This window comes from Guillardia theta, assembly GCF_000315625.1.
Source record: "Guillardia theta CCMP2712 unplaced genomic scaffold GUITHscaffold_7, whole genome shotgun sequence".
NCBI lineage: Eukaryota > Cryptophyceae > Pyrenomonadales > Geminigeraceae > Guillardia > Guillardia theta.
The window spans coordinates 400,527-426,827 of record NW_005434667.1 but is presented as its reverse complement, the minus strand read 5'-3'; the positions used below and the strand labels follow the sequence as shown (position 1 = coordinate 426,827).

General features: G+C 42.0%; 11 protein-coding genes across 11 annotated transcripts; 3 read left to right on the top strand and 8 right to left on the bottom strand.

Moving 5' to 3' along the window:
* Positions 1 to 1,263: 1,263 nt before the first annotated feature.
* On the bottom strand, positions 1,264 to 2,617 carry GUITHDRAFT_101339 (hypothetical protein; the record flags this gene model as incomplete). Its single annotated transcript, XM_005839810.1, has 9 exons — positions 1,264 to 1,357; positions 1,407 to 1,459; positions 1,617 to 1,815; positions 1,907 to 1,992; positions 2,041 to 2,072; positions 2,150 to 2,216; positions 2,272 to 2,339; positions 2,389 to 2,454; positions 2,509 to 2,617. The coding sequence occupies 9 exons, from the start codon at positions 2,615 to 2,617 to the stop codon at positions 1,264 to 1,266; spliced, it is 774 nt and encodes a 257-aa protein (XP_005839867.1).
* A 1,318-nt stretch (positions 2,618 to 3,935) lies between these two features.
* On the bottom strand, positions 3,936 to 4,493 carry GUITHDRAFT_101338 (hypothetical protein; the record flags this gene model as incomplete). The annotated part of the gene is made up of 1 exon (XM_005839809.1): positions 3,936 to 4,493. The coding sequence occupies one exon, from the start codon at positions 4,491 to 4,493 to the stop codon at positions 3,936 to 3,938; it is 558 nt and encodes a 185-aa protein (XP_005839866.1).
* A 483-nt stretch (positions 4,494 to 4,976) lies between these two features.
* GUITHDRAFT_133299 (hypothetical protein) lies at positions 4,977 to 5,771 on the bottom strand (the record flags this gene model as incomplete). The annotated part of the gene is made up of 1 exon (XM_005839808.1): positions 4,977 to 5,771. One exon carries the CDS (start codon positions 5,769 to 5,771, stop codon positions 4,977 to 4,979), a length of 795 nt encoding a protein of 264 aa, XP_005839865.1.
* Positions 5,772 to 5,895: 124 nt separating this feature from the next.
* Positions 5,896 to 6,873, top strand: GUITHDRAFT_133298 (hypothetical protein; the record flags this gene model as incomplete). Its single annotated transcript, XM_005839807.1, has 1 exon — positions 5,896 to 6,873. The coding sequence occupies one exon, from the start codon at positions 5,896 to 5,898 to the stop codon at positions 6,871 to 6,873; it is 978 nt and encodes a 325-aa protein (XP_005839864.1).
* Positions 6,874 to 8,087: 1,214 nt separating this feature from the next.
* GUITHDRAFT_101335 (hypothetical protein) lies at positions 8,088 to 8,690 on the bottom strand (the record flags this gene model as incomplete). Its single annotated transcript, XM_005839806.1, has 1 exon — positions 8,088 to 8,690. The coding sequence occupies one exon, from the start codon at positions 8,688 to 8,690 to the stop codon at positions 8,088 to 8,090; it is 603 nt and encodes a 200-aa protein (XP_005839863.1).
* A 210-nt stretch (positions 8,691 to 8,900) lies between these two features.
* On the bottom strand, positions 8,901 to 9,410 carry GUITHDRAFT_101334 (hypothetical protein; the record flags this gene model as incomplete). Its single annotated transcript, XM_005839805.1, has 1 exon — positions 8,901 to 9,410. The coding sequence occupies one exon, from the start codon at positions 9,408 to 9,410 to the stop codon at positions 8,901 to 8,903; it is 510 nt and encodes a 169-aa protein (XP_005839862.1).
* Positions 9,411 to 9,643: 233 nt separating this feature from the next.
* Positions 9,644 to 10,264, top strand: GUITHDRAFT_64627 (hypothetical protein; the record flags this gene model as incomplete). Its single annotated transcript, XM_005839804.1, has 1 exon — positions 9,644 to 10,264. The coding sequence occupies one exon, from the start codon at positions 9,644 to 9,646 to the stop codon at positions 10,262 to 10,264; it is 621 nt and encodes a 206-aa protein (XP_005839861.1).
* A 1,892-nt stretch (positions 10,265 to 12,156) lies between these two features.
* Positions 12,157 to 12,732, bottom strand: GUITHDRAFT_101333 (hypothetical protein; the record flags this gene model as incomplete). Its single annotated transcript, XM_005839803.1, has 1 exon — positions 12,157 to 12,732. The coding sequence occupies one exon, from the start codon at positions 12,730 to 12,732 to the stop codon at positions 12,157 to 12,159; it is 576 nt and encodes a 191-aa protein (XP_005839860.1).
* A 214-nt stretch (positions 12,733 to 12,946) lies between these two features.
* On the bottom strand, positions 12,947 to 13,477 carry GUITHDRAFT_101332 (hypothetical protein; the record flags this gene model as incomplete). Its single annotated transcript, XM_005839802.1, has 1 exon — positions 12,947 to 13,477. One exon carries the CDS (start codon positions 13,475 to 13,477, stop codon positions 12,947 to 12,949), a length of 531 nt encoding a protein of 176 aa, XP_005839859.1.
* Positions 13,478 to 13,685: 208 nt separating this feature from the next.
* On the bottom strand, positions 13,686 to 14,249 carry GUITHDRAFT_101331 (hypothetical protein; the record flags this gene model as incomplete). The annotated part of the gene is made up of 1 exon (XM_005839801.1): positions 13,686 to 14,249. One exon carries the CDS (start codon positions 14,247 to 14,249, stop codon positions 13,686 to 13,688), a length of 564 nt encoding a protein of 187 aa, XP_005839858.1.
* A 4,955-nt stretch (positions 14,250 to 19,204) lies between these two features.
* GUITHDRAFT_133296 (hypothetical protein) lies at positions 19,205 to 20,564 on the top strand (the record flags this gene model as incomplete). The annotated part of the gene is made up of 2 exons (XM_005839800.1): positions 19,205 to 20,388; positions 20,534 to 20,564. 2 exons carry the CDS (start codon positions 19,205 to 19,207, stop codon positions 20,562 to 20,564), a joined length of 1,215 nt encoding a protein of 404 aa, XP_005839857.1.
* Between the last annotated feature and the right edge of the window lie 5,737 nt (positions 20,565 to 26,301).

Below are 26,301 nucleotides of genomic sequence, written 5' to 3'. Positions count from 1 at the left end.
GTGGAGTTGACAGGACAGGCAGTACACGTGGCCGTCCCTAGCTCGTCCTTGTACTTGCCCGCCTCGCATGACGTGCACGTTCCGTTGACCGGACTCAGCCCGGGTACGCAGCCGCAGGCTTCTTCTGATGAGCTCCCCTCCGGTGACGTGAAGGTCTCAGCACACGAGCCCGAGCAGACGGTGGCCCCCGTCGCGTTATTGTAGGTACCTGCGGAGCATGGAGCACACTGCGATGACCCGTTGCTCGCCTTGTACTGTCCCGCTGGACACGCCGTGCAGTTCGACCCGTTCAGCCCTGTGTACCCCGCGTCGCATATGCAGTCAAGAATGCTTGTAGAATTTGCTTCTGAGATTGAATTTGATGGACATTGTTCGCAAGTGACGTCATTTGAATAGAAGTTTGGATCGCATGGAATGCTGTTGGTATAAGGTCAATCACATGCAATCAAACACACCTTGTTCACCTGTGGCTAAAAAGAATATTTGACAGAAGTATCAATACAATGAGTAGTTTGGCAGGCTTTCCGGTTGCAACGTTGACAATCCGCATGATCTCTGAGTTTCCCAGACAACTTACTTCAAGTCGCGGAGTTGCATTTCACGGGTCTGACAGGCAGGCGCATTTCCACTGCTTCTGATGACATCCTTCCTGTCCTGCAGACTGCAGCAGGATCTCATCTCATCTCTGTCAACGGGACACGTCAGCTCTTCCCGTGGTCTCCTTTCCGTCTTTCACCTACCTCCCCTTTCCCGTTCCCGCGCCATGCCTTTTCGGTGAAACAGCCTTTGTGACCATCAGTATATATCCTATAAACCTTGTGAAGGGGAAAAGAGAAAGCGCCGTGTAATTCAAGCCTGCCTCAGAATATTTATTGTTGATTTTATTGTATCGGCACATAGAACATATCACAAAATTACAGATTTATTGCGAGTCGGGCCAACCCTACAATGAGGGTTCACTCACCAGTCAGCTCACCAGTCCTGTCACCAGTCACTGAGTCATGCCATGCCGCAGTGACCACAGGTTCACTCCGGTCGAGTCGCCGACTCCGAGGCCCGCAACTCAAGTGTAGTCAGGCTTGAAGGCTTGCTGCTACAAGCCTTGGCAACCGGGGCGTTTCAAACAGCATTTATCTTGAAAACGATTTATGCAACAAAGTTTGATACAGAATTATTCTGCCACTGTTTGCTGCTACCTGAGGCAGCAGAACGTGAAGCAGCACCAAGAAGAAAAACCAGAGAACCGCTGCCTGTAGCGAGGATCTACCAGGTGACATTGCTTCCTTCATACTGCGAAGAGCCAACGCCCTTCACTGCCCTCGTGTGCTCTGCTGGTAGGGGTTTGTTGAATCCGCACCTGACAAAAAGTGAGCAAACGAAACAAGGATGCTGTGAAGAACGAATACCTCCTATTCATGTACTGACGAGGCTGTCGCTGTGGTTTCACTCGGACACAACCCTGAAGAAGACAAGGTCAGGAAAGCATCTCGTTGACCGAAATGGTCATGCCTGTACAGCGTCAAAGTCCGACTGCACATTACCCTTGTTTTTCGTTGTATCGAAGCCAACCTTTCAGAAGCCATCAGTAATAACACAGCACCACTCTCATGCTTTACCGGGATGCCCATCTTCGCCATCATCTCCATCTCCATCTTCGCAGCTGCTGTCTCCGGATCATCATCTTCGTTGACCTTCACTGCAGTCAATGCATCGAACTCAGTGAAGATAGATTCCACCTGAAAGGGGTTGGGGGCATCGACTTCCTTGGCAGGTTCTGGCTCAATGTCCCGATCCGGAGATTCGGATCTTCGAATGCTGAAACCTTGAGATCAATGTACGGCTCAAAGGGAAGAGGAACGAGGGGGGGAGATGGTTGGGAGAAGGGAGGACAGGACCGACAAATCACCTCCTGGGGTCGAATTTGCGACGGTCCCTGTCAGGAGAAACACTCCTCTCCCTCGAGTAGTCAATGACACGGCCGAACTCATCCAGCTAGAACAAAGTGAGCCATCTCAGTCCAACTAATCCCTTGTCACGTACCTCAGGTCTGTTGTCTCTCCTGCGCCTTCCGCCTTCACAGAAGAAAGCGTCATATCCCAGCCAACAAGAGATGAAAGGACCACCTCTGTCCCTCCTCCTGTCCCTCGACCTGCTCCTGCTCTGATCTCGATTCCGTTTCCTGTCTTTGGATCGGCTCCTGCTCTTGCTCCTACTCTCTGGAACAGGAGGTGAGGGTTCGAATGGAGATCGGCATCAAGCATGGTGTCTCACTGCTTCTGTTTCGTCCACGTTCCCTCTCTTCTCGGTCACGGCGATAGTCACCTCGGTAATCACGGGAGCTGCTCAACAAGATTCATACTTGGCTTCAAGCTTGCAAATCTCCCGAACCTTCTCTCATGCTCCTTGTCAAAGTCCTTGCCGGCCCCGTAGTCATCTGCAGGACGACCTCGCCTCCTGCGCGGCAGGGAAGACATTACATATTGAAAAACTTTACAAGGAATGTCTGACCTGTCTCTGCGCCCTTTGCTCCTGCTGCGACTGCGACTTTCACTCCGGCTTCGGCTTCGGCTTCGTGCCATATTCTATAAAGGTAAACTGCGTCATCAGAAAGCATCATGAGCCAATATTTGATCAAGAATTCCAGGTTTGAGCCACTCCACAAAGCTATCTGACTCCTTTACCTCCTCCACCGCCTCGTACAACTCATCAGCTCATCTACTCCTTCAGCTCCTCAATGAGCTCCTGCTCCTGCTCATCAGCTCATCTTGCTCTTCTTCTCTGCTTCGTCACCCTTCTTGTTCCTCCTCTGCCCCCCTACCGTCCTTCTCCACCCATTACGTCGCCGGCTTCACTACTACTACCATGCGTTCTCCTGCCTTCTTTGCCCTTCCACCATCGCCTCACACCCACCCCCCTTCACCCCAAACTCACTGATCATACCACCCCGTCTGTATACCACAAGATTCATATAAAAGTACCCTAGACATTCTATACCCCACCCCCTCAATAAAGTTCTCGCACCCACCGTCTTCGAACAAGGGAGGCGCCGGGTCCTCGTGTCCTCACTAACCGTTACTCAACCGTTACTGTTGTCTTTGAGGCCATCATGGCAGGACTGCAGTGCCGCAGTGCCCGGTCATACTGACTCATCAGTAGCTTTGTCGGAGTGCACTGCGGCAAGCGTGACCTCATCGGACTCGCGGCCGCGGGTCAACACGGCTACTAGTATGAGACTGAAGGCAGTGGAATCGGACGAACTTGACTCTGTGAAGTAGGGTTGACCGTTTGACCATGAGGTATCAGTATTGTTTCTCCTTGTCATATCATAGCCTTTTCTGTTATTTTCGGCGAAAGCATTTTTCGGACTCCTTTTCTGCCAGCACCGTTATTAATCTTTTCATCCTGATCGGGCCCTCGGAATGAGGGCCGCCGGAACGCCGGGATTGCGGGCCGCCCGGCCCTCAAGTTGCGGCTAAAAAATCGGCCCGGGATTGAATGCTAGAGCGAGTTGATCTTGAACAGCCTACCGCACCCGGGCTGTCGGACGGACTCTGACCGTCACGTAGTAACTGGCAGCGGCGGGACTCGTCAGTGAATTGTTCAGAAGCGTGAAAGCAAGCCCGCCTCCGAGGTTGTTGACTTGAACATCATGTGGAGCAAAGAACAATTCTACATAGACCAGATAACAGCAGATGGACTCGCTATGAAGAGTGTAAATGAAGATATAAAGAATGGCAATACATTCATTGTGAGATCAAGAGATGATGAGATTGTCTATTACATCACACTCAGATGGCAGAACACACATGATTGGAGTGTTGAATCCTACATATCAGATAAAGATAAGATATGAATCTAATGCTGAACAATGATAAAAATTATAAAATATTACTTTAGTTATACACAATCACACATAATCTCTTACATCGATATGATTATTTCTTTGTTTTCTTGGCTGCTTGATTGGCAACCTTCTTGACTTCTTTCTTCACGGGTTCTGCTTCAGGTTCTGCTTCGGAATCTACAGCAGGTTCCTTCGCAGCCTCCTTCTTCTTATCTGCCTTCTTGGCATCTTTCTCTGCTTCCTTCTGAGCCTTTTTCGCTTCTTTCTGAGCCTCTCTCTCGGCATCTTTTTCAGCCTTCTTGGCATCCTTGTCCGCTTGTCTTATGATCTTGTCCTGTCTCATCTTCTCTGATGTGGCATTATACCACTTCTTATCGGCCTTGTATTGATCGGCCTCTTCCTTCCACATCTTCGAGATGTATGACATCCTTTCCTTTGGAGCAATGTCTCCAAGATCAAGGTTCTTCATCTTCTCCCACATGTACACATTGTACACTGAAGGAGGCTTATCTGCCTTTGCCTCCTTGGCTGCCCTCTTCAATTCAGTCTCCTTGGTCTTGATGGCACGGATGAGTTGCTTCTTGTCGATGGCATCATCAAACTCCTCATTGATGAGAGCAATGATGGACTGAAAGTTCATGGTGGACATTGTCTGTTGGTCTTGAGATGGATTGGGTCTTTGATAAACTGGTTGTGTGTGTAGCGATTGGTTGATGTATGGCTTTCATCCTTCCTTCATTTTTATGCCGGAACAGGCAAAATCCTTACAAAAACCTTTAGTATAATTTTTATGATGTACACCAAAATCATGTTATTTCTGAGACTGGACCTAAAAAAGAGATATTAGGAAAATTTATACCAACGACATAGCACACAGGTATGAGAATAAGAATACATAGGAACATGATATGAGTCCGCAAAGGATGTTATGTCAACCTCACCTCAGTCAAAGCGCGTTCGGGGCGCTCCCCGAGATGTTATGTCAACCTCACCTCAGTCAAAGCGCGTTCGGGGCGCTCCCCGAGATGTTATGTCAACCTCACCTCAGTCAAAGCGCGTTCGGGGCGCTCCCCGACATGTTTCATCCATAAATTCAGACAATAAAATATAAGACATATGAATATGTTTTTTGTTACAAGTTTTTTATGGTATCATAGTCAACCATAGAAGTCAGATCGAAGAAACCATCGCTCTTTTTCTTCATGAGTGATGGATTTGACGCGTCAAATATCTCAATCTCTCGTTCATAATGCTCTAGATTGCCTACCATACAAACCTCGCTCCTCTTCTGTAATTTGTCTAAGATCTTTATAAGCAACCTCAGGCGCTTCATGAAGATGGTGTTCTTCTTCTTCAATTTAGATAGATCCCTCAATCTCTGTAGAATTGAATCCGCATTGTACAGAGTGATATGATGGCAATGATCGATATCATACAACAAGGCATCATATTGCATGGCTCTCACAAGAAGATACACATTTACATCCACTGGTGTATCGAATATAGGAAGCTTACAATGATCATAGGTATCTTTCCTAATGAATCTTTCCAACCAATCCTTATCATCCTCGAACAATTTGATGAATTCGACACACTCATTGTGATATGATTCATCATAGTTGAGATACACAAAGATTTGGATCACGTGCTCTTCAGGCAATTCCTTGAAGAGAGATCTGTCATGCTCCAACAGCTTCTTGATCAGCAAATGTACATTCCTTATATACCTGTCTGTATAGGTCCTATGCTTGTATATCATGAATTTGCATCGCTCTCGATCATCTTCTAACTTCTCTGTGGCATTGTCATTGATGTTTCGGAAAATGTACACGAGATCATCCTTCTTGATGCTCTTGATGACAATGTCTGTTTCATTTATAGATTCTTCCAAGAAGTCCTTGGATTCAATAAGGTCTCTCAGATCCATTGATTGATATTGTGTTGAATATATAATACACATTCATTTTTATTCAAGAGCTCATTGACAGCAAAAGAATACAGATGGATATAAAAATGATTGGACTATATCACTATAGTTTAGGCAATCTGATATGGACACTCAAAGTGATGAGATAATGATTCTGAAGGAGAAGGTCAAGATGTTTGACCTGTATAACAAGAACAAGGATGAAGATATCAACGAGCTCAAGAAAGAGATAACAAGATTACAGAATGAAAGGAACATGTTCAACAACAAGTTGTACAATGTCTGTATATTGAACGCAAATCTGTCGAACCGTCTTTTGGCATCGCAACAAGAAAGCAATGAGGATCAACCAAACACTGCAGCATCTAAATCGCAAGAGCATATAAGAGAATTGAATGAGAGGACACAAGGAATGGAGCTTGAGAATGCCAAGATCCTTGAAGAGAACAAAAAGCTGAAGAAGACATTGGAAGAGTTCACACAATCACAGGTGCCATCTAACAAATACCTATGCAATAAAAGGACATCAAATGAACTCTATCAAAAGGACAACATCATAAAGCAACTCCATGAAAAAAATATGACTATGATGGAAGAGAATAAGAAGCTCAAGAAAACATTGGAAGAGAATAAGAAGCTCAAGCAGGATATAACAGGTTTGCGCATGGAGTGTGCACAACTAAGAGTGAACAGCACTGAAGCCAACAACAGATTGTTAGCGGTATCATATGAGAATCAATCTCTTTTCAACAGACTTGAGAACTCAAAGCGGATTGAAGAAACAAATGCTCGCATGGTTGAAGAAAATGATAAGCTCAAGAAGAGTCTACATGATCTAAACAAAGAGCGCATGCGATTGATAGCAAAGATACACAATCTTGATATAAAATACACACAGATCTCTAAAACAAATGAATCACTCAACCAGCAATTTGATGAGAAGGTAAAGGCCATGAAAGAACTCGATAAGAAAAACTCTGATCTGCTTCTAAAGACAAGAGGATTGGAGAATCATGTCCGTTTGTTGGCAGAGGACAATGAAAGTCTCGAGAAAGAAAATGATACATATAAGATGGCACGGAAGAAGCAAAGAATCTTCTGAAATGCTATGAGACATATCTCTATTATTTTTATTCTTAGTTAGATGATTGTGTTGATTGCTTCATGACATGAGAGAGCAACTTTTCTATGATGCTACACTCTTGTGTATTGTATTCAATGCTTGAGATGTATTCATATTTCTCTCTATCATGGTCTATCTTTTGCATGTTCTCATTGTTTCGATAGAAATCTAGGAGCATTGACCTGTATCGTGATATAATATCTGCAAACACATCCTTCTCATGGCATGATCTCCATTGGCCATCCCTCAAGATCTCAATGTGATCACTATCAATAGTGCCAGCGCGAATGTTGTTGTTGGCAGGATTGTCAAAGTGTATCTTGGTGAAGAGATCTCTGAATCCTTTCGCATAGTTGTTGACACATCTTGTGAAGAATATCTCAGATATGTGTAAGATAGTTTCCTTGCCAAATTCATTCACAATCCCGGTTGGATTCGGTTTGTTCCATAAGATCTCCACACATTGCGTCTTTCGCTTATAATGGCGCTTGAAGCTATAATGGCGTGGCGTGTTGTATCCACAATACAGACAATAATATCTTACCATAATTCTTGAATTCTCTTATCAAAAAAATATTTATATCACTTATGCCATAGGCAAGATGTGAATCAAAATGATGATTGATTTTCAGATTTTCACCATACAACAATGGACAAAGCATTGAACCAACATAAGAACATATCATCATTGTCTCATACAAATATGAGAGATGTAATTCCTTCTCCAAGATGTTATGTTTTGCGATCAAAAGACTATATTGACATTCCAATAACAAAGGATACGCTTATAGCTATGATGGACATGAAGAAGTCAGATATCTCTAACATCTATAATGTATCAAAAAAACAACTCACACAATGTTGTAGATTCTTCAATATAAGTCGTTGGTCAATCCAACACAAATATTCCGTATTGCCGAATCGCACGCCAACACCGCTCAAGAAAAGGCTATTGGAGTTTTGGAATACATATGAAGAGAAACACAACAATATCAATACAATACAACTCATTGAAGAATTAGACAGAGAGAATAATGTTCAAGAATTTATGGAACATGTTGAGAATGAAACTCTGTCTTCATAAATAGCATCAATTACAAATTGAAGAATATAAGTGTGTTTTTTTTCATTCTTGTTGTGAAGGCATAAAAAGAAGATCATACTCTCCTTGTCTATGCCAATGTTTTATAATATTACTTATTGTTTTTAGCGGCCTTCTTCTCGGCCTTCTTAGCCTCCTTCTCGGCCTCCTTAGCGGCCTTCTTTGCTTCCTTCTTAGCCTCCTTCTCAGCCTCTTTCTCGGCCTTCTTAGCCTCCTTCTCAGCCTCCTTGGCAGCCTGCTTCTCAGCCTTCTTAGCCTCCTTCTCAGCCTCTTTCTCGGCCTTCTTAGCCTCCTTCTCAGCCTCTTTCTCAGCCTTCTTAGCCTCCTTCTCTGCCTCCTTGGATGTGTCCTTGTCTTCTGTCTTCTTCGCCTCCTTCTCCTGTCTCATCTCCTCCGAGGCGCGATCATACCACGCCTTGTCGGCCTTGTACTGCTCGGCATCATCCTTCCATTGCTTGGAGATGATGGACATCCTCTCCTTGGGCTTGAGGTTGGCGAGATCCTCGGACTTCATCTTCTCCCACATGTAGACGTTGTAGGCAGTGGGCGGCCTGTCGGCTCTGGCGTTCTTTGCCTCCATCTTGATCTCGGCCTGCTTGGTCTTGAGGACCTGGATGAGCTCCTTCTTGTCGATGACGTCCTGGAAGTCGGAGGAGATGATGGAGATAACGGTGCTGATGGTGGTAGGGGCCATTGTGTATCTGTCTGTTGGTGTTGGTAGAGCGGGTGTTGCGGGTTGGTTGTGTAGGTGTTTGGTTGAGGGAAGACTAAACGAACGTGATCACTTTTGCTTTGAGATAGAACAGATTGCTACAAATACATTTGATATCATTCAAGGAATTGTAAGACAAAAGCATAAAAAGGATTATCTTCCTTCATATGCCCGAGTGTTTGAGTTCACACTCTATTTTGTCTTAGCGGCCTTCTTGGCCTGCTTCTCGGCCTCCTTGGCGGCCTTCTTAGCCTCCTTCTCAGCCTCCTTGGCGGCCTTCTTAGCCTCCTTCTCAGCCTCCTTGGCGGCCTTCTTAGCCTCCTTCTCGACCTCCTTGGCTTCCGCCTTGGATGTGTCCTTGCCTTGTGTCTTCTTCGCCTCCTTCTCCTGTCTCATCTCCTCCGAGGCGCGATCATACCACGCCTTGTCGGCCTTGTACTGCTCGGCATCATCCTTCCATTGCTTGGAGATGACAGACATCCTCTCCTTGGGCTTGAGGTTGGCGAGATCATTGGACTTCATCTTCTCCCACATGTAGACGTTGTAGGCAGTGGGCGGCCTGTCGGCTCTGGCGTTCTTTGCCTCCTTCTTGATCTCGGCCTGCTTGGTCTTGAGAACCTGGATGAGCTCCTTCTTGTCGATCACATCCTGGAAGTCGGAGGTGATGATGGAGATAACGGTGTTGATGGTGGTAGGGGCCATTGCGTATCTGTCTGTTGGTGTTGGTAGAGCGGGTGTTGCGGGTTGGTTGTGTAGGTGTTTGGTTGAGGGAAGACTAAACGACCGTGATCACTTTTGCTTTGAGATAGAACAGATTGCTACAAATACATTGAAGGTTGTACAAAAATACATAAAAGTTATGTTCATTATCTTTATTGATACATCTCTAAAATAGCTGCTCTAGGTCTTGTTTAGCAATGAATGTTCACATGTTGATGTGTCCACACAATAGACATAAAGAGAAATGTCACGAGTGCCAATCGTTCTTACTCTGCCATCACAATCATATAAAGAACAAGTGTGAAGAGTGCCAGATAAAATATTTATGCAAGCACAAGCGAAATAAAAAATATTGTAGGGATTGTGGGGGTAAATCATTGTGTCCTCACAAACGCATAATCAATAGATGCAAGGATTGTGGAGGATCATCTATCTGCAAACACAAGAGGCGTAGAAGTGTATGTAAGGAGTGCCATGGATCATCAATATGTGAACACAACAAGCTCAGATCAAGATGCAAAGAGTGCGGTGGATCATCAATATGTCAACACAATAGACGACGGAGCACATGCAAGGCATGTGGTGGCGGATCTATATGCCAACACAATCGAATAAGGAGCACATGCAAGATCTGCGGTGGTGGATCCATATGTTCACACAATAAAGTAAGGAGCATATGTAAAGACTGTGGTGGAGCGTCATTGTGTAAACACGATCGAATAAAATGTCGTTGCAAGGATTGTGGCGGCAATTCCATCTGTCCGCACAACCGAATGAAATATCGTTGCAAGGAATGTAAGAGCATTCAACAATTCTTCAATGATGAGATGATATAAGGACATGATGTTATCATCATTCTAAGTAAAAAATGATTATATGCTAGACTATGAGCATGACACAACAAACAATGTCTCTGCCTGTTCTGAATATACTGTCATTCTATCAAGAATATCAAAAAAACTGTATTGAGTATGAACGGATAACAAGAGATCTTGTTCCACTCTATCCAGAATTGAAAGAATGGACGGATGCGTTCAAGACCCTTGATAGATGCTGTTTGATTATGAAAGAGATCTGTAAGAGCATGAATCTAGATATAGAAGATATAACTTCCAAACCAAATGAACCATCTGGTGTAACAAACAAGGTATATGTTACATTCTTTCTACATTCTTCTGAAGAGACAAAGAGTGTATGGAGATCTATAAAACAAGACGCAGATATATTCACTTTTGAGATCATCTTCAACGATCGCATCATATGGGATGATGCTCGAAATATAAATTATTCAGGCTTCTTCAATTTCATATTATATCACTACATTCCACCAGATTCTATTTCGGCATCTATGTTCTACAAACATATCTCTCAATGAAAAAAAGCATGTATTTTAGGTATATTTTTATTGTTCTAAAAAATGACTTTAGAAATAGAACCATCATCTTACTAGAAACAAAACATGAGGTGTATTCATAATAGGAATAAGCATAAGTGTAAGGACTGTGATGGTGTTGCTATATGTCCACACAAGAGACAGAAATTTGTATGCAAGGAATGTGGTGGCAGTGGGCTATGTGTTCACAATAGAGTGAAGAACAGATGCAAGGATTGTGGTGGCAGCGCAATATGTCAGCACAACAGGATCAACACCATCTGTAAGGAATGTGGTGGCAGCGCAATATGTGTTCACAATAGAATCAAGAATGTGTGTAAGGATTGTGGTGGCAGTGGGCTATGTGTTCACAAAAGGATCAAGAGCAGATGCAAGGATTGTGGTGGCAGCGCAATATGTCCGCACAACAGGATCAAGAATAGATGCAAGGAATGTGGTGGCAGTTCAATATGCATTCACAACAAAGTCAGGCACATCTGCAAGGAATGTGGCGGCAAAGGAATATGCCAACATAATAAAGCAAAAGCTAAATGTAAGGAATGTGGTGGCAGCTCAATATGCCAGCACAACAGGATCAGGAGCAGATGCAAGGATTGTGGTGGCAGCGAGATATGTATTCATAAAAGGATGAAGCGCACATGTAAGGATTGTGGTGGCAGTGGAATATGTGTTCACAACATAATCAAGAACAGATGCAAGGATTGTGGTGGTGGATCTATCTGTCAACACAAAATGATCAGGACTCTTTGCCGGGAATGTGGTGGCTCTGGAATATGTCCACACAACAAACAAAAGAATCTATGTAGCGAATGTCATGGCACATATATATGTCCACACAACAAACGGTTCAACAGATGTAAAGATTGTGGTGGCAGTTGTGTTTGCGAACATGGCAGATATAGATATGAATGCAAGGATTGTGGTGGTGCGGGAATATGCCAGCATAATAAACGAAGGGTAGTTTGTAAAGATTGCGGTGGTGGCTCCTTATGTCAACATGATAGGCTTAGGACTAGATGTAAGGAGTGTGGCGGTGGAGCTATATGTGAACACAATAGAAGACGTTCTGCTTGCAAGGATTGTATCGAAATAAAAAATCAGAATAAAAGCAATGTTCAAGCTAGCTCTCAACCCATGATGTGTTTACATGAAAGGTTTGTCATGGATTGTGAAGAATGTAAAACCTACTATGACATCATTTAGTTATTATCAACTATACACACTATTTTTTATTTTACATACATCCTTAGATGTGTACAATTATAAATGACAACACTCATGAAAGCATAAAAAGGATTATCTTCCCTTATATGCCAGAGTGTATGAGTTCACACTCTATTTTGTCTTAGCGGCCTTCTTAGCAGCCTTCTCAGCCTCCTTGGCGGCCTTCTTCGCTTCTTTCTCGGCCTCTTTGGCGGCCTTCTTAGCCTCCTTCTCAGCCTCTTTGGCGGTCTTCTTAGCCTCCTTCTCTGCCTCCTTGGCGGCCTTCTTGGCTTCCTTCTCGATCTCCTTGGCTTCCTTCTCGATCTCCTTGCTTTCTGTCTTCTCAGCCTCCTTGGATGCGTCCTTGCCTTGTGTCTTCTTCGCCTCCTTCTCCTGTCTCATCTCCTCCGAGGCACGGTCATACCACGCCTTGTCGGCCTTGTACTGCTCGGCATCATCCTTCCATTGCTTGGAGATGACGGACATCCTCTCTTTGGGCTTGAGGTTGGCGAGATCCTCGGACTTCATCTTCTCCCACATGTAGACGTTGTAGGCTGTGGGCGGCCTGTCGGCTCTGGCGTTCTTTGCCTCCTTCTTGATCTCGGCCTGCTTGGTCTTGAGGACCTGGATGAGCTCCTTCTTGTCGATGACGTCCTGGAAGTCGGAGGAGATGATGGAGATGACGGTGTTGATGGTGGTAGGGGCCATTGTGTATCTGTCTGTTGGTGTTGGTGTTGGTAGAGCGGGTGTTGCGGGTTGGTCGTGTAGGTGTTTGGTTGAGAGAAGACTAAACGACCGTGATCACTTTTGCTTTGAGATGGAACAGATTGCTACAAATACATTTAGTATCATGAAAGGAAATATGATGAAAGCATAAAAAGGATTATCTTCCTTTATATGCCCGAGTGTATGAGTTCACACTCTATTTAGTCTTAGCGGCCTTCTTGGCCTCCTTCTCGGCCTCTTTGGCGGCCTTCTTTGCCTCCTTCTCAGCCTCTTTAGCGGCCTTCTTGGCCTCCTTCTCAGCCTCCTTGATGGCCTTCTTGGCTTCCTTCTCGGCCTCCTTGGTGGCCTTCTTGGCTTCCTTCTCAGCCTTCTTGGATGTGTCCTTGCCTTCTGTCTGCTTTGCCTCCTTCTCCTGTCTCATCTCCTCCGAGGCACGATCATACCACGCCTTGTCGGCCTTGTACTGCTCGGCATCATCCTTCCATTGCTTGGAGATGACGGACATCCTCTCCTTGGGCTTGAGGTTGGCTAGATCCTCGGACTTCATCTTCTCCCACATGTAGACGTTGTAGGCAGTAGGCGGCCTGTCGGCTCTGGCGTTCTTTGCCTCCTTCTTGATCTCGGCCTGCTTGGTCTTGAGGACCTGGATGAGCTCCTTCTTGTCGATGACGTCCTGGAAGTCGGAGGAGATGATGGAGATAACGGTGTTGATGGTGGTAGGGGCCATTGTGTATCTGTCTGTTGGTGTTGGTAGAGCGGGTGTTGCGGGTTGGTCGTGTAGGTGTTTGGTTGAGGGAAGACTAAACGACCGTGATCACTTTTGCTTTGAGTTGAAACAGATTGCTACAAATACATTTAGTATCATGAAAGGAAATATGATGAAAGCATAAAAAGGATTATCTTCCTTTATATGCCCGAGTGTATGAGTTCACACTCTATTTAGTCTTAGCGGCCTTCTTGGCCTCCTTCTCGGCCTCTTTAGCGGCCTTCTTTGCCTCCTTCTCAGCCTCTTTAGCGGCCTTCTTGGCTTCCTTAGCGGCCTCTTTCTCAGCCTTCTTGGCTTCCTTCTCAGCCTCTTTCTCAGCCTTCTTGGCTTCCTTCTCAGCCTCTTTCTCAGCCTTCTTGGCTTCCTTCTCGGCATCCTTGGATGTGTCCTTGTCTTCTGTCTTCTTCGCATCCTTCTCCTGTCTCATCTCCTCCGAGGCGCGGTCATACCACGCCTTGTCGGCCTTGTACTGTTCGGCATCATCCTTCCATTGCTTTGAGATGACGGACATCCTCTCCTTGGGCTTGAGGTTGGCTAGATCCTCTGACTTCATCTTCTCCCACATGTAGACGTTGTAGGCAGTGGGCGGCCTGTCGGCTCTGGCGTTCTTTGCCTCCTTCTTGATCTCGGCCTGCTTGGTCTTGAGGACCTGGATGAGCTCCTTCTTGTCGATGACATCCTGGAAGTCGGAGGTGATGATGGAGATAACGGTGTTGATGGTGGTAGGGGCCATTGTGTATCTGTCTGTTGGTGTTGGTAGAGCGGGTGTTGCGGGTTGGTTGTGTAGGTGTTTGGTTGAGGGAAGACTAAACGACCGTGATCACTTTTACCTAAAACGGTTACAAATGGTTACAAAATGCTTTATAATGAGTAAAAGTGCTATAGCAAATGTGGCTCGGACCGTCTTAGCCGCTAAGATCCGCAACAGATCTCAGCTTCATCATTCTCTGTAGTTATATGCAAATCATTCACTATTTTGTAGCATGATTGTTTTGCTTCTTACATTCTATAATTTTTATACAAGATGGTAAAAATGAACTGTGTATTCAAAATCACTTAGCACACCATCCATGAGAAAATACCATTCGAATATCTCGTTCTAGCAAATAGACTTATATCCCGGAATCGGGGTCGGGGTCGGGGATAGCTATCGGGGAGATGCGAAGGAGCTTTGCTCCTAAGCTTAGCAACTTCGTTGCTTCGCCCCCGAACGCGCTTTCATCCGGATGCAAATGACACAATGTCTCGTACAACTTTATATCATGCTCCTATATATGATCTTTGTTCTTCATACAGGTTCATTGAATGTCCTAATTTTTGTATTCTCAACATGTTTGTATATGATCATAAGAGAAGTATATAGAAGAGTGATATTGTGTATTGTACGTGATCGTGTGAAGACATCGTGGAAAGACCAATATAGACGATTTAAAGAAGGTCTAAACACCATATGAGACAAATCTGCTTTCAATGTCACTGTAGCTCTCTATCTGTTTTCCAACCCTAAACGGAAACACATACACCTCCCCCTCTCTCATTATCGAGTTCCATTGTATATCTATCGCATGCTTCGATACATTCTTAGTTTGAATGAGAGAATCTATGCTCACTTCACATACACCCCTCATCTTCTCTAACCCCTTCTTCGACAACATATACCCTGATGTCGTCTGACTGTAATTTATCCTCTTAAAATCCTCATACTCTCTCTCATATTCCACCTCCGGTGAACTCACTCCAAACAACAACATATCATAATCCACATATCTCAACATAAAACCCTCCAAATTACACTTCAATCTATCACGATCACACACAAATTTAAAATCATCCTCCAATATTATCACATTTCTCACATCCTCTTCTATCGCTAATCTTATCGCATTCCTATGCGCCATACTACAACCTATCGCACCCTCAATCTCCCACCAAATTTATCATATATCACTCCAGGTATCCTCACCGTCTTACTTAGATCCTCATCCAGTATCTCTCGGATCTCCCTCTCTATATGCTCCTTCCTATCAATCCTCTTATCCAAATTTATATAATATATGCGATCAATTCTATCCAATATCCGCGGTTGAACACCCTTTAGAATAAACAAGAGATCATCCATAGACTTGTGGAATGATTTGAAGTGATCTTGAATGCTTCCTATAGACATTTATTCTAAAACACATATCGGGGAGAGCGCCCCGAACGCGCCCCGGGGATGCGAAGGAGCTTTGCTCCTAAGCTTAGCAACTTCGTTGCTTCGCCCCCGGACGCGCTTATTGTCGGGGAGAGCGCCCCGAACGCGCTTAGACCTAGGCAGGCAGACACAATGTCTCGTACAACACTATATCATGCTGCTATGTACCGCTCTTTTACTCTATACATATTCGTTGAATGTCCTAATTTTTGTATTCTCAACATTTTTGTATATGATCATAAGAGAAGTATATAGAAGAGTCATATTGTGTATTGTACGTGATCGTGTGAAGGACACAATAAGGCCTATATGAATCACACACAATACCTCATACAAGATCCATATGATACTCTCTATCACTGCTTCTGGAGTACAATATAGGCATGTTGTGATATCTAGGTTGAATAATCTCAACATGCTGATATAATACTTAAAGAGTGATATAGAGGTGTTATATGGAATATTTTGGTCAAGGTTTTTCTAAAAGCTTGGTACGTGATCGTGTGAAGAAAACATGATTCTAAAAGGGAATCTTAGGTGAAGCTTTATACATAGCTAAGAGTGTATCCTTCAGTTCAGATATTATTGTCAGTGATTTATTCCTTTCCTGTTCAACCCGCAATTGTATGTCCAGTTCATGTCTCTCTCGTACATGTTCCATCTCCTTCTCATGTTGTTCAAGGTCTTTCTTATGTTCTCTCTCTTGTTGCTCAAGCTCCCTCTTATGTTCTCTCTCTTGTTGCTCAAGCTCCCTCTTATGCTCCACTTGCTGTCGTTCAAGTTCCTTACGCAACTCCTCTATATCCTGCGTAAATCTTGCCACTGATTGACCGTACCTCTTTGTAAGATTCGGATACACACTCTGTGTCACATGCTTGAATTGTAATGGTGTCAATACCACTATCTCCGTATGCTTCTTATACTCCAATCTCACAGATATCTCCTCATCCGCCACCAAACCATCATACAACTCATGTTTCAATTCCGTCTCTGCCTTACTAGTATACGTCTTATCTATATATCCAAAACATTTAACTCTCATATCCATTCTCTCGATGTCCTTGAACCCCCTCTTGTGCTGCATCAAACGCTGATCTATATTATTACTTATACCAAACTTACAAACAATGGCATTGTCCTTGTGTCTCTTAGGGATGTCCATATCATCTCTCACATCCTTGACATATCCCAGAGTTATCAAATACAAGCATGACACCTCGGGTGTGATCCCACAACTCAAGAACTCCCTGAATGAATCAATGTTTACACCAAGCATAGTAGATGCCAATTCCTGTTTCTGTTCAATAGTTCCCATCTGGACCGTAAAGAGGATCCTTGAAGCCCATTCTTGGAAATTTTCAGCATTGCCACTCCTAGAAGAGAACAACACCTTCAACATGCCATTGTATGTAAGGAAGAGCCTCTTCTGAAAGGTTTTATTCGGTGTATTCGTTTTATTCTGTTCGGTGGTGTGCTCATTGAGCACCGTAATAAACGTTTTATAATGAACTCTTTCAACATATCCTCTATCAGCATGTAGAATAGTAGTTCGGATATTATCCATCTTGAATGCTCTGGATACATCCGAAACCTTGAAGAAGCATTTATTATGTTCTCTCTCCCCTCTGACCTCAATCTCAAGACACTTTCCTTTATCATCCTTGAACTTCTCTTCATCCTTGAGCTCGATGATAGGTGGCGCAGGCTCACACTGTGTGACGGTCTGCTCCTCAACAGGTTCGGGTTGTTCTTTGACAGGTTCGGATTGTTCTTTGACAGGTTCGGGTTGTTCTTGGACAGGTGTAGGTTGATCTATCATGTTAGGGACATGTTCGAGGACCCACCGTTGGGAGAGAAGGAGCTTGGCCTTCTTATAGTCTGCGTCGAACTGCTTCCAGATATTCTTAGTGAGAAGTCCGAAGAAGTATTCAGACTGAGGGATAGATTGTTTGATGATGATTTGTCGGACACCTTTGGAGGAACATCCATAGAAAAAAGAGGGATTGAACTTTTTGAGATCTTGGGCATCATATACAAGATGGCCTAGAAAGTCGAAAGGGGAGGGTTTATTAGAAGTCATTGCTTACTTACCTACCTACCTATATATATTCGTTTATTCCTTATATCAATTTGTTATGAGGATGATGTGTGATACAGGGGACCTCCCGGACGCGCTAAGACTGAGGTAAGACTGAGGTAAGGCCTACATGAATACATAACACAACATCTCGTACAAGATCCATATATTGTCTCTATATCACCTCATCAAACGCCATATAGATGATAGTAGATATCTTGGTTGAATGATCACAACGTACCTTTATGATATAAAGAGAATGCTATAGAACAGTGATATTGTGTATTGTACATGATCGTGTAAAGGTTGGATATAAAGAGAAAATGTATAATATATAGAGAGAAGAGGATGTCGGAAGACAAGAAAGAAGCTATGAGACAATACAACAAAGCCTATCTACAACGAAGAAAAGAGGATGGGACAATACAAGAGATTTATGATTATATTGCAGAGTATAACAAGACTCGATATAATACAGATCCAGAATTCAGAGAAAGAATCAATGACTATCTAAGACGTTACCGTAATGATAGGTACAAAGCAGATGAAGAATTCAGAGAGAGAGTCAAGGAAGGCAACAGGAAGCAATATGAAGACCCTGTAAAACGGGAACGGATCAAGGCAAGAAGACGTGAGAGGTATCAGGAGCAGAAGAGAGCTATCGGGGAGCGCCCCGAACGCGCTTAGACTGACACATAAATACACAATGCTTGGTACAAGATCCATATATGTCTCTATATGATCTCTTCAAACGCCATATAGATGATAGTTGATATCTTGGTTGAATGATCACAACATGCCTGTATAGTATTTAAAGAGTGATATAGAGGTATCATATGGAATATTTTGGTCAAGGTTTTTCTAAAAGCTTGGTACGTGATCGTGTAAAATATTAAGCAATGGATAGCTTAATGGAAAAACAAGAATTAGGAATTCTGTAGTAGTTTCTTTTGTTGATATCTTTCGCGTCTCTTTCGATTGATCTCATCTTTGTTCTGATGATACCAATTGAGAGAGGCTTCACGATGATTATCCTTGTATTCCTGTTGTTTTTCAGGAGACAATTGTTGTAACCACTGTTTGTTGTATTCGATGACCTGTTGTTTTTCTTCGGGGGTCTTGTTATGATACCTTTGCAAGGTAGTATGATGAGTCCTTTGATATTGTAATTGATACCCTCGCTGGTAGTTTTTTTGGTATGCTTTTTGATAAGCAATTTTTCTATCAGTCCAGTAGTTTTTCTGATATTCACGCTGATACTCTCTCCTTTTGATTTTCTTGATTTCTTCAGGGGATAAGGTAGGTGTTTCCATTTGTATATAATATAATATCTTAATTATGCTTAAATTGTTTTTCAAGATGCGTAAAAATACTTAAAGAATAAATGAGTATTTGAATTTAAAAAACATATCAAACAATGTCACAAAAGACAGATCATGTGAAGAAATGGTATGGTCAGATAAAAGATGGGAAACTCTTCCAAGAGAACCCTCTTGGAAGATCAAGCATCATTCTAAGCAGTGACAAGAAGAATATTCACGCAAATGATCTCAAAAAGAAAGTCACAAAGGAGTTCTGTGTTACAGATTACAAGAATCCAATGATAGACCAAAACCTGAATCTATATGAGATCCTGAAACATGGCAGAAACACAGGTTTGCCAATTGATATAGACATAATGGTTGAGGATGAAGAGAAGGCCAATGAATATGAGAAGATGCAATCAGAAGGCCAATATCCTCTATTAGATGAGATCATAGAGTTCGCCAAGAACAGCATAGACGTTATGACAGTTGAATTGGGCATTGAAGGATTGAATGCTGACGATGTAATCATATGTGAATCGAGTGGCAGACAGCATGCGGAAGCAAGATACAAATTGTCTTACCATGTGATACTCCCAATATACCTTGATTGGAGATATTGTCGAGACCTAATGAAGATAATAGAGGTGCCTGTAACAGATTTTGAGGTGAAGATAAAGAGACATCTACCAAGTCTTCAGAAGAATGTCATTGACATGGCAATCTACAAACAGCATCAACAATTCAGGCTTATCAACCAATCCAAGATGATCTACCACAACAACCGATACATCATAACACCTACAATAAAGAGAGCGGTAAAACCACGAGGAGAACCATTCTACAAATACCTTGTAGGTGAATATGAAGAATCAAATAGATTCTCTAAATTCGATCCGAGTATATTGAGTGAAAAAAAGAAGACCTTGAAGATAGTTCCTATAAGGCGTGTGAATGAGACATTACAATTGAACAACAATGTACATGTATTGAAGCCAGATATTAATGAACACTTTGTCATGTTCGTGATAAAGACTATCAAGAATGATATAAATTCGATCGACACATATAACTGGAAGAAGTTAATCTTAACAGTCACTAACTTCTTGACAGAAACCTCTGAGGAATTGTTCAATGACTTACAGGGCTCTGTCCACATCAAATATGAAGATAGGATTGATGTGTTTCTATCACTCATGACAGAATGGACCCATCAGGCCTATGTAAATCATTGTCAATACCTAACATGGAACAAGGTGACACTCCTGAACAAGTGTAAGGAATTGAAGGTCAAGAGGTATGGGAGCCTGTCAAAAGGACAGATGATCGAGGAGCTAGAGAGACTGTGTCCAACCATGAGAACGGATGATGTGGAGATACATCGAAACAACATAATGTCCTTATATGAAACAAAGTTATGTTCTTTACATGGTTTGCTACAGTCATTTAGGGAAGGCAGTCCAGATTCAATGAACATGACCCTACAAGAGATGTTGTCAAGACTAAACAGCATGCTTCATAAGTCTACATTACAATGGGCAGATCCAATTGGCAGTCTTGTAATGATTGCCAAGTTGTATGATGAGAATGTGGTTTCATCGTGGCACAGACACAACCTACCAAGGAACACAACAGTCAGTCTAGATTATATCAAGGAAAGGTTCAATGTGCTCCCTTATCCCTCATTTGGAGAGAAGATAGAGTCAGATAAGACATTCATTGCTCTATCAGCCTCAATGGGATTTGGGAAGACCGAATACATGCTCCAAGATATAATGAACCGCGAAGATAATGTTCTGATCATAGTGTCCAACATAAATCTAGCAACCACTCTAAAGACAAGAGTGAATGGGATAATGATGGAGAAATGGCTCCAAACATTTAGTCTGTACAATGACATAACAGTTCCTGATCGCTTCAAGAAAGGACGTCTTATTATCTCTATCCAATCCCTTAGCAAGTTAGAACGCTTCGATTACGAATATATCATAATAGATGAGTTAGATGAGCTCACCAATTCATTGGTAAATCCAACAACCGATGAGCGAAAGAACAAGAATGTGAGAGAGGAAATAGTTAATGTGTTGAATGATCTATTCACCTATAGTGATCTGAAGAGGGTAATATTTGCGGAAGCTCTATTTAGATTCAGCAGGGCCTCTGTAGATTTTCTATATGATCTGTCGAAGAGGTTCAACAAACCGGTAGATTTCTATCATACAGACGATATCCGTTTCAAGCAGAGATACAACCTGCGCTGTGATATACGTAGATACTCTAAAAATATTGACAGAGAAAGGTACAATGTATCAGAGTACTTCTTGAAAAACATTATAGAGGATGTGAAGAATGGACATAAGATATGTGGGGTGGTGGTCTTCAAGTGCAACAAGCAACGGTTTGAAGAGGAATTCAATAAACATGCCATCAAACATCTCATAATCACAGGGGATAATAAAGAAGAACAAAAAAAGTACATCAAGAATCCAAGATTGATAAGTGAACACAACATAGATGTGTGTCTTCATACTTTTACTATAACTACGGGCTTCTCAGAGGAATCTGAAAATTATTGGACCAAGAAGGTAATATTGTTGGATGAGTTTGGGAGTGTTCCCAATGGTTTTATCCGTACAAACACCATATTCCAATCGTTGCATAGATTCAGGTATGTGAAGACAGATTCAGAAGGATATCAGAACATTGATATCTATTATAAGAGAAACCCAGACTTTGAACACACCTATGTAAAATTCAGGAGTCAGGTGGTTTCAGAGGACTATCTCAAGCATGTAAAGCATCCTAGCAAGGAGTCTAATTGCAACATGGAAGAAAGATTCAAGGAGATGTTCCGCAACCTTAGGATAAACAATACAGAGAGAGATCATGTTCAAAAACCCTATCTTATAGAGTGTTTCAAGTATCAAGTGAATCAACAACCTGGAAATAGGTTTACAGAGGAAGGATGCATTAGAACCCATGAAGAGATATACTGCGTTTTGAAGGATCAGGAGGATGGTGTAGAGATGGTAACCGTAAAACAGGAAATAAACAACAGTGACAGATTCGATCACCATTCTAGATTGCTGAAGGTATACAATTACAACTACTTTGACTACATCAACAATGATTTGAAGTATCAGAAGGACAAAGAGAAAGAACAGAGAGATGCTTTCTTAGTATATATTTATGACATATATCTACATCGTATGGATGTGGAAGATTATAAGAAGATCATTGAGAAGGCATATAAGTCTGTAAACAATGAGAACATTAATTTTAATATAGTCTCATCATTGATACAGCTATATCATCAAGAGAAGAACATAATCAAGTCTATAAACAAGTTCTTGGAAAACGACAAGTTAACAAGGATGATTAATAGGATCATAGATATATTGGATATTAGATTTCATAGGTTTGATAAGGATGAGATCATATCAGGCAAAAACATCAAGATGCATGAGAAAGAGATAAATAGTATGTATTATGAGTTCTATATCCAGTTCAAACTCAAGAAAAATAAGGATGCCGAGAAACCAATATCGAAATTGAATTTCCTGTTGTCGAAACTATTCCAAATGGAATTGGTTGAGACAGGGGATAGAAAGAAGTTTACATTCGAAAACACACGTGTAAATTATTATGATTACACAATGAAGATAGCAGAAAACACACTGAAGATAATAGAGTGTTTTAACTATGGAGGATGAAGTGATAGTATTGCGGAAGATATGATCATTCCAAAAGGCTTGAAGGGAGGACAGAATGGACCTGTTACGTTTCTTACTTCCTATATATAGATCAAAATGAGACAATAGTATAGAATAGACTAGAGAATACGATGGAGGATGTAGTGATGGTATTGCAGAAGGTTTGATATATAATAAAGACTTGAAGGAGGCAGGAGGTGGTTTTAGTGAAAGGGTGTCGCATTTCCGCTATTACGTCTAGAGATATATTATATAGAAATAGGAAACGTAATAGCGGAAATGAGACAATGTATGGAATAGACTAGAGAATACGATGGAGGATGTAGGGATAGTATTGCGGAAGATAGGATCATTCCAAAAGGCTTGAAGGGAGGACAGAATGGACCTGTTACGTTTCTTACTTCCTATATATAGATCAAAATGAGACAATAGTATAGAATAGACTAGAGAATACGATGGAGGATGTAGTGATGGTATTGCAGAAGATTGGTATATATAAAGACTTGAAGGAGGGCAGGAGGTGGTTTTAGTGAAAGGGTGTCTCATTTCCGCTATTACGTCTAGAGATATATTATATAGAAATAGGAAACGTAATAGCGGAAATGAGACAATAGTCTAGAATAGACTAGAGAATACGATGGAGGATGTAGGGATAGTATTGCGGAAGATAGGATCATATAAAAGGCTTGAAGGGAGGACAGAATGCACCTGTTACGTTTCTTACTTCCTATATATAGATCAAAATGAGACAATAGTATAGAATAGACTAGAGAATACGATGGAGGATGTAGTGATGGTATTGCGGAAGGGTTGGATATATATAAAGGTTTGAAGGAGGGCAGGAGGTGGTTTTAGTGAAAGGGTGTCGCATTTCCGCTATTACGTTTGGAGATATATTATATAGAAATAGGAAACGTAATAGCGGAAATGCGACAATGTATAGAATAGACTAGAGAATACAATGGAGGATGTCGGGATAGTATTGCGGAAGATAGGATCATATAAAAGGGCTTGAAGGAGGACAGGAGGTGGTTGAAGTGAAAGTGGACAGATACATTTGAGTATATATATAGAATTCCAAAATAGGCCCAAAATGAGTCAATAGTATAGAATAGACTAGAGAATACGATGGAGGATGTAGTGATGGTATTGCAGAAGATGATGAATAAAATAAAAGGTTTGAAGGAGGGCAGGAGGTGGTTTTAGTGAAAGGGTGTCGCATTTCCGCTATTACGTTTGGAGATATATTATATAGAAATAGGAAACGTAATAGCGGAAATGCGACAATGTATGAAATAGACTAGAATTTGTATATATCCCGAAAGATTAACAATAATTAAGGAGAAATGAGAGTATATATGTATAGAGAATGATAGATCTGTTGAATTTACCAGATTGTGCGCAGGAGTTGATAGAGGGATATCTAGAGTCATGGATAGAAGAGATAGAGAGGATGGTGTATAAGTTGGAGGAGGAGGTGTATGGTTTTAGTTACAATTTCATGAAGAAGAGGGAACAGAAGAAGAACAGTCTTCTGATGGACATGCCACTGAGAATACTAGAGAATAATGGAGTGTTTAAGAGGAGGGGGATGACGAGGGAGAGGGCGATGGATGATCTGAGACGATTGTATGATCTGAAGGAGGTATTTTCAGGATGTATGAGGAGGAGGATATGTACACGCAATGGTATACAGAATTTGATGAGGACTATGATGAGACGTTTAGGAGGACGATAGTGATATACTTATACATGAGGGATGTATATGTATGGTTGAATTTATTGAGGAGGGACATGGGTAGATATAGGGTGGATGTGAGGGTGAATTGGGGGAGATGGGATAGATGTAGTGAGAGGGAGAGCATACCATTGAGAGTATTTAGTGTGCATGTAGGTAGGAAAGCGAGAGAGGACGAGGTAGTGAGGAGGGAACCGTTTATATAAAATCGTGGGAGAAGATAGTTCAATGATAAGGACAACGTAAATTATGGTTACAATTTGAACAAAAACAAATATGAACGAGGGAATGGAGAATAAAGTTCATTGGATTAATTTTCAGAATGAGATTAGTTTTCAAAATATTCTTTTGATCTTCCAAGAAAAATTGCTCATTCCCTCGTTCATTCCCTCGTTGGTTAATTATGTTAATATACTACTAAGTTGTTACGAGAAACTGTCTGCTGGGCGCCCTATATCGGAGGGGGTAGCCACTTTGAGGGTCTTATTTTGATTAGATGTATATATATGTATATTTCTGTTTTAGGGGGGTAAGTGGCTACCCCCTAAATAAGACTAGAAGTATAGCATAGGATGGTCAAGAGTTAGTAGGAGGATACTAAAAACAGATGAGAGTAATGAGAAAAAGACATGTTAGCTTTGTTCACATGCCGTTGTGATCCCCTTGAAGAATGGATATGAATAGTAACGAGAATGGTAAGGTTGTTTGAAAAACAATTGTCACATAGGCCCACTTTAATTGGTGGGGAAGAGAATTGAGGATGTCTGACGATAGGGTCTTATTTTAAAGGTTGTATATATATACGTATTTCTGATTAAGGAGGGATCGCGAGACAAATGAGGTGAATAGACCAAAAGAGAGCATAGAATGATGAAGTATGAGCAGGAGTAGACTGAAACCTAAACAATATGCTCAAAAATATAGTAAGAGATCAAGCAAAAGATCAAGTAGGGGAGAGATCAAGTAGGAATTGTCGATATGAGGAATGTGTGAAGATGTGTAGAGGGGCGGTGATTTCTTGGCATTCATTGAAGTCGATGTATACCCAACCGGGTTCGGAGTAAATATAGGAATGTTGTTTGGTGTGATACTTAGTATCTTCGAAGGGTGTAGGGGAATGAGAGTATGTGAGTTCGAAGGAGCGTAGAAGCCAGAGTTCAAGGAAGAGGTCAAATTCGATCCAGAACTTGAACTTGCGTTGTTTGGAGATGAGAAGGATGCATTCTTTGTATTGCTCGGTGTTGGAGATGGGTGTGAGTTGGTATTTAAGGATGAGTTTATCGGAGACGCAATAGACGAAGAATTCTTCTTGATCGAGGAGGTAATTGACATTTGTAAGTCTGGAGGATTTGACGCGTTTGATGAGGTCGATATCATGAACGGTGTGTGAGATGAAGAGTTCACGATTGCCGAGACGGTTGATGAAATTATACTTAAAGCGGCTGTTGGGTAGCCATAGTTTGTAGGGGAGTGATTGTAGGTAGGGGTCATTGGAGGATTGAAAGAAGTCCCAGAGGAGTTTATCGTGTGATTTTTTGAAGAAGCAGAATTGGAGTCGAAAGAGTTGTGAGAGATGGGCGTAGAAGGAGTATCTAAGTTGAATGATTCTGGAGCGAGAGTCTTTATTAAGGGGGAAGGGTTGATCGAAGCAGGACCAATAAGGGAAGAGGAGTGAGTGATTGGATGAGTATTGTAATGTGAGGATGATGAGATGAGTAATACAAAAAAAGAGGGATCCTATAGAGTCACCACAGACATC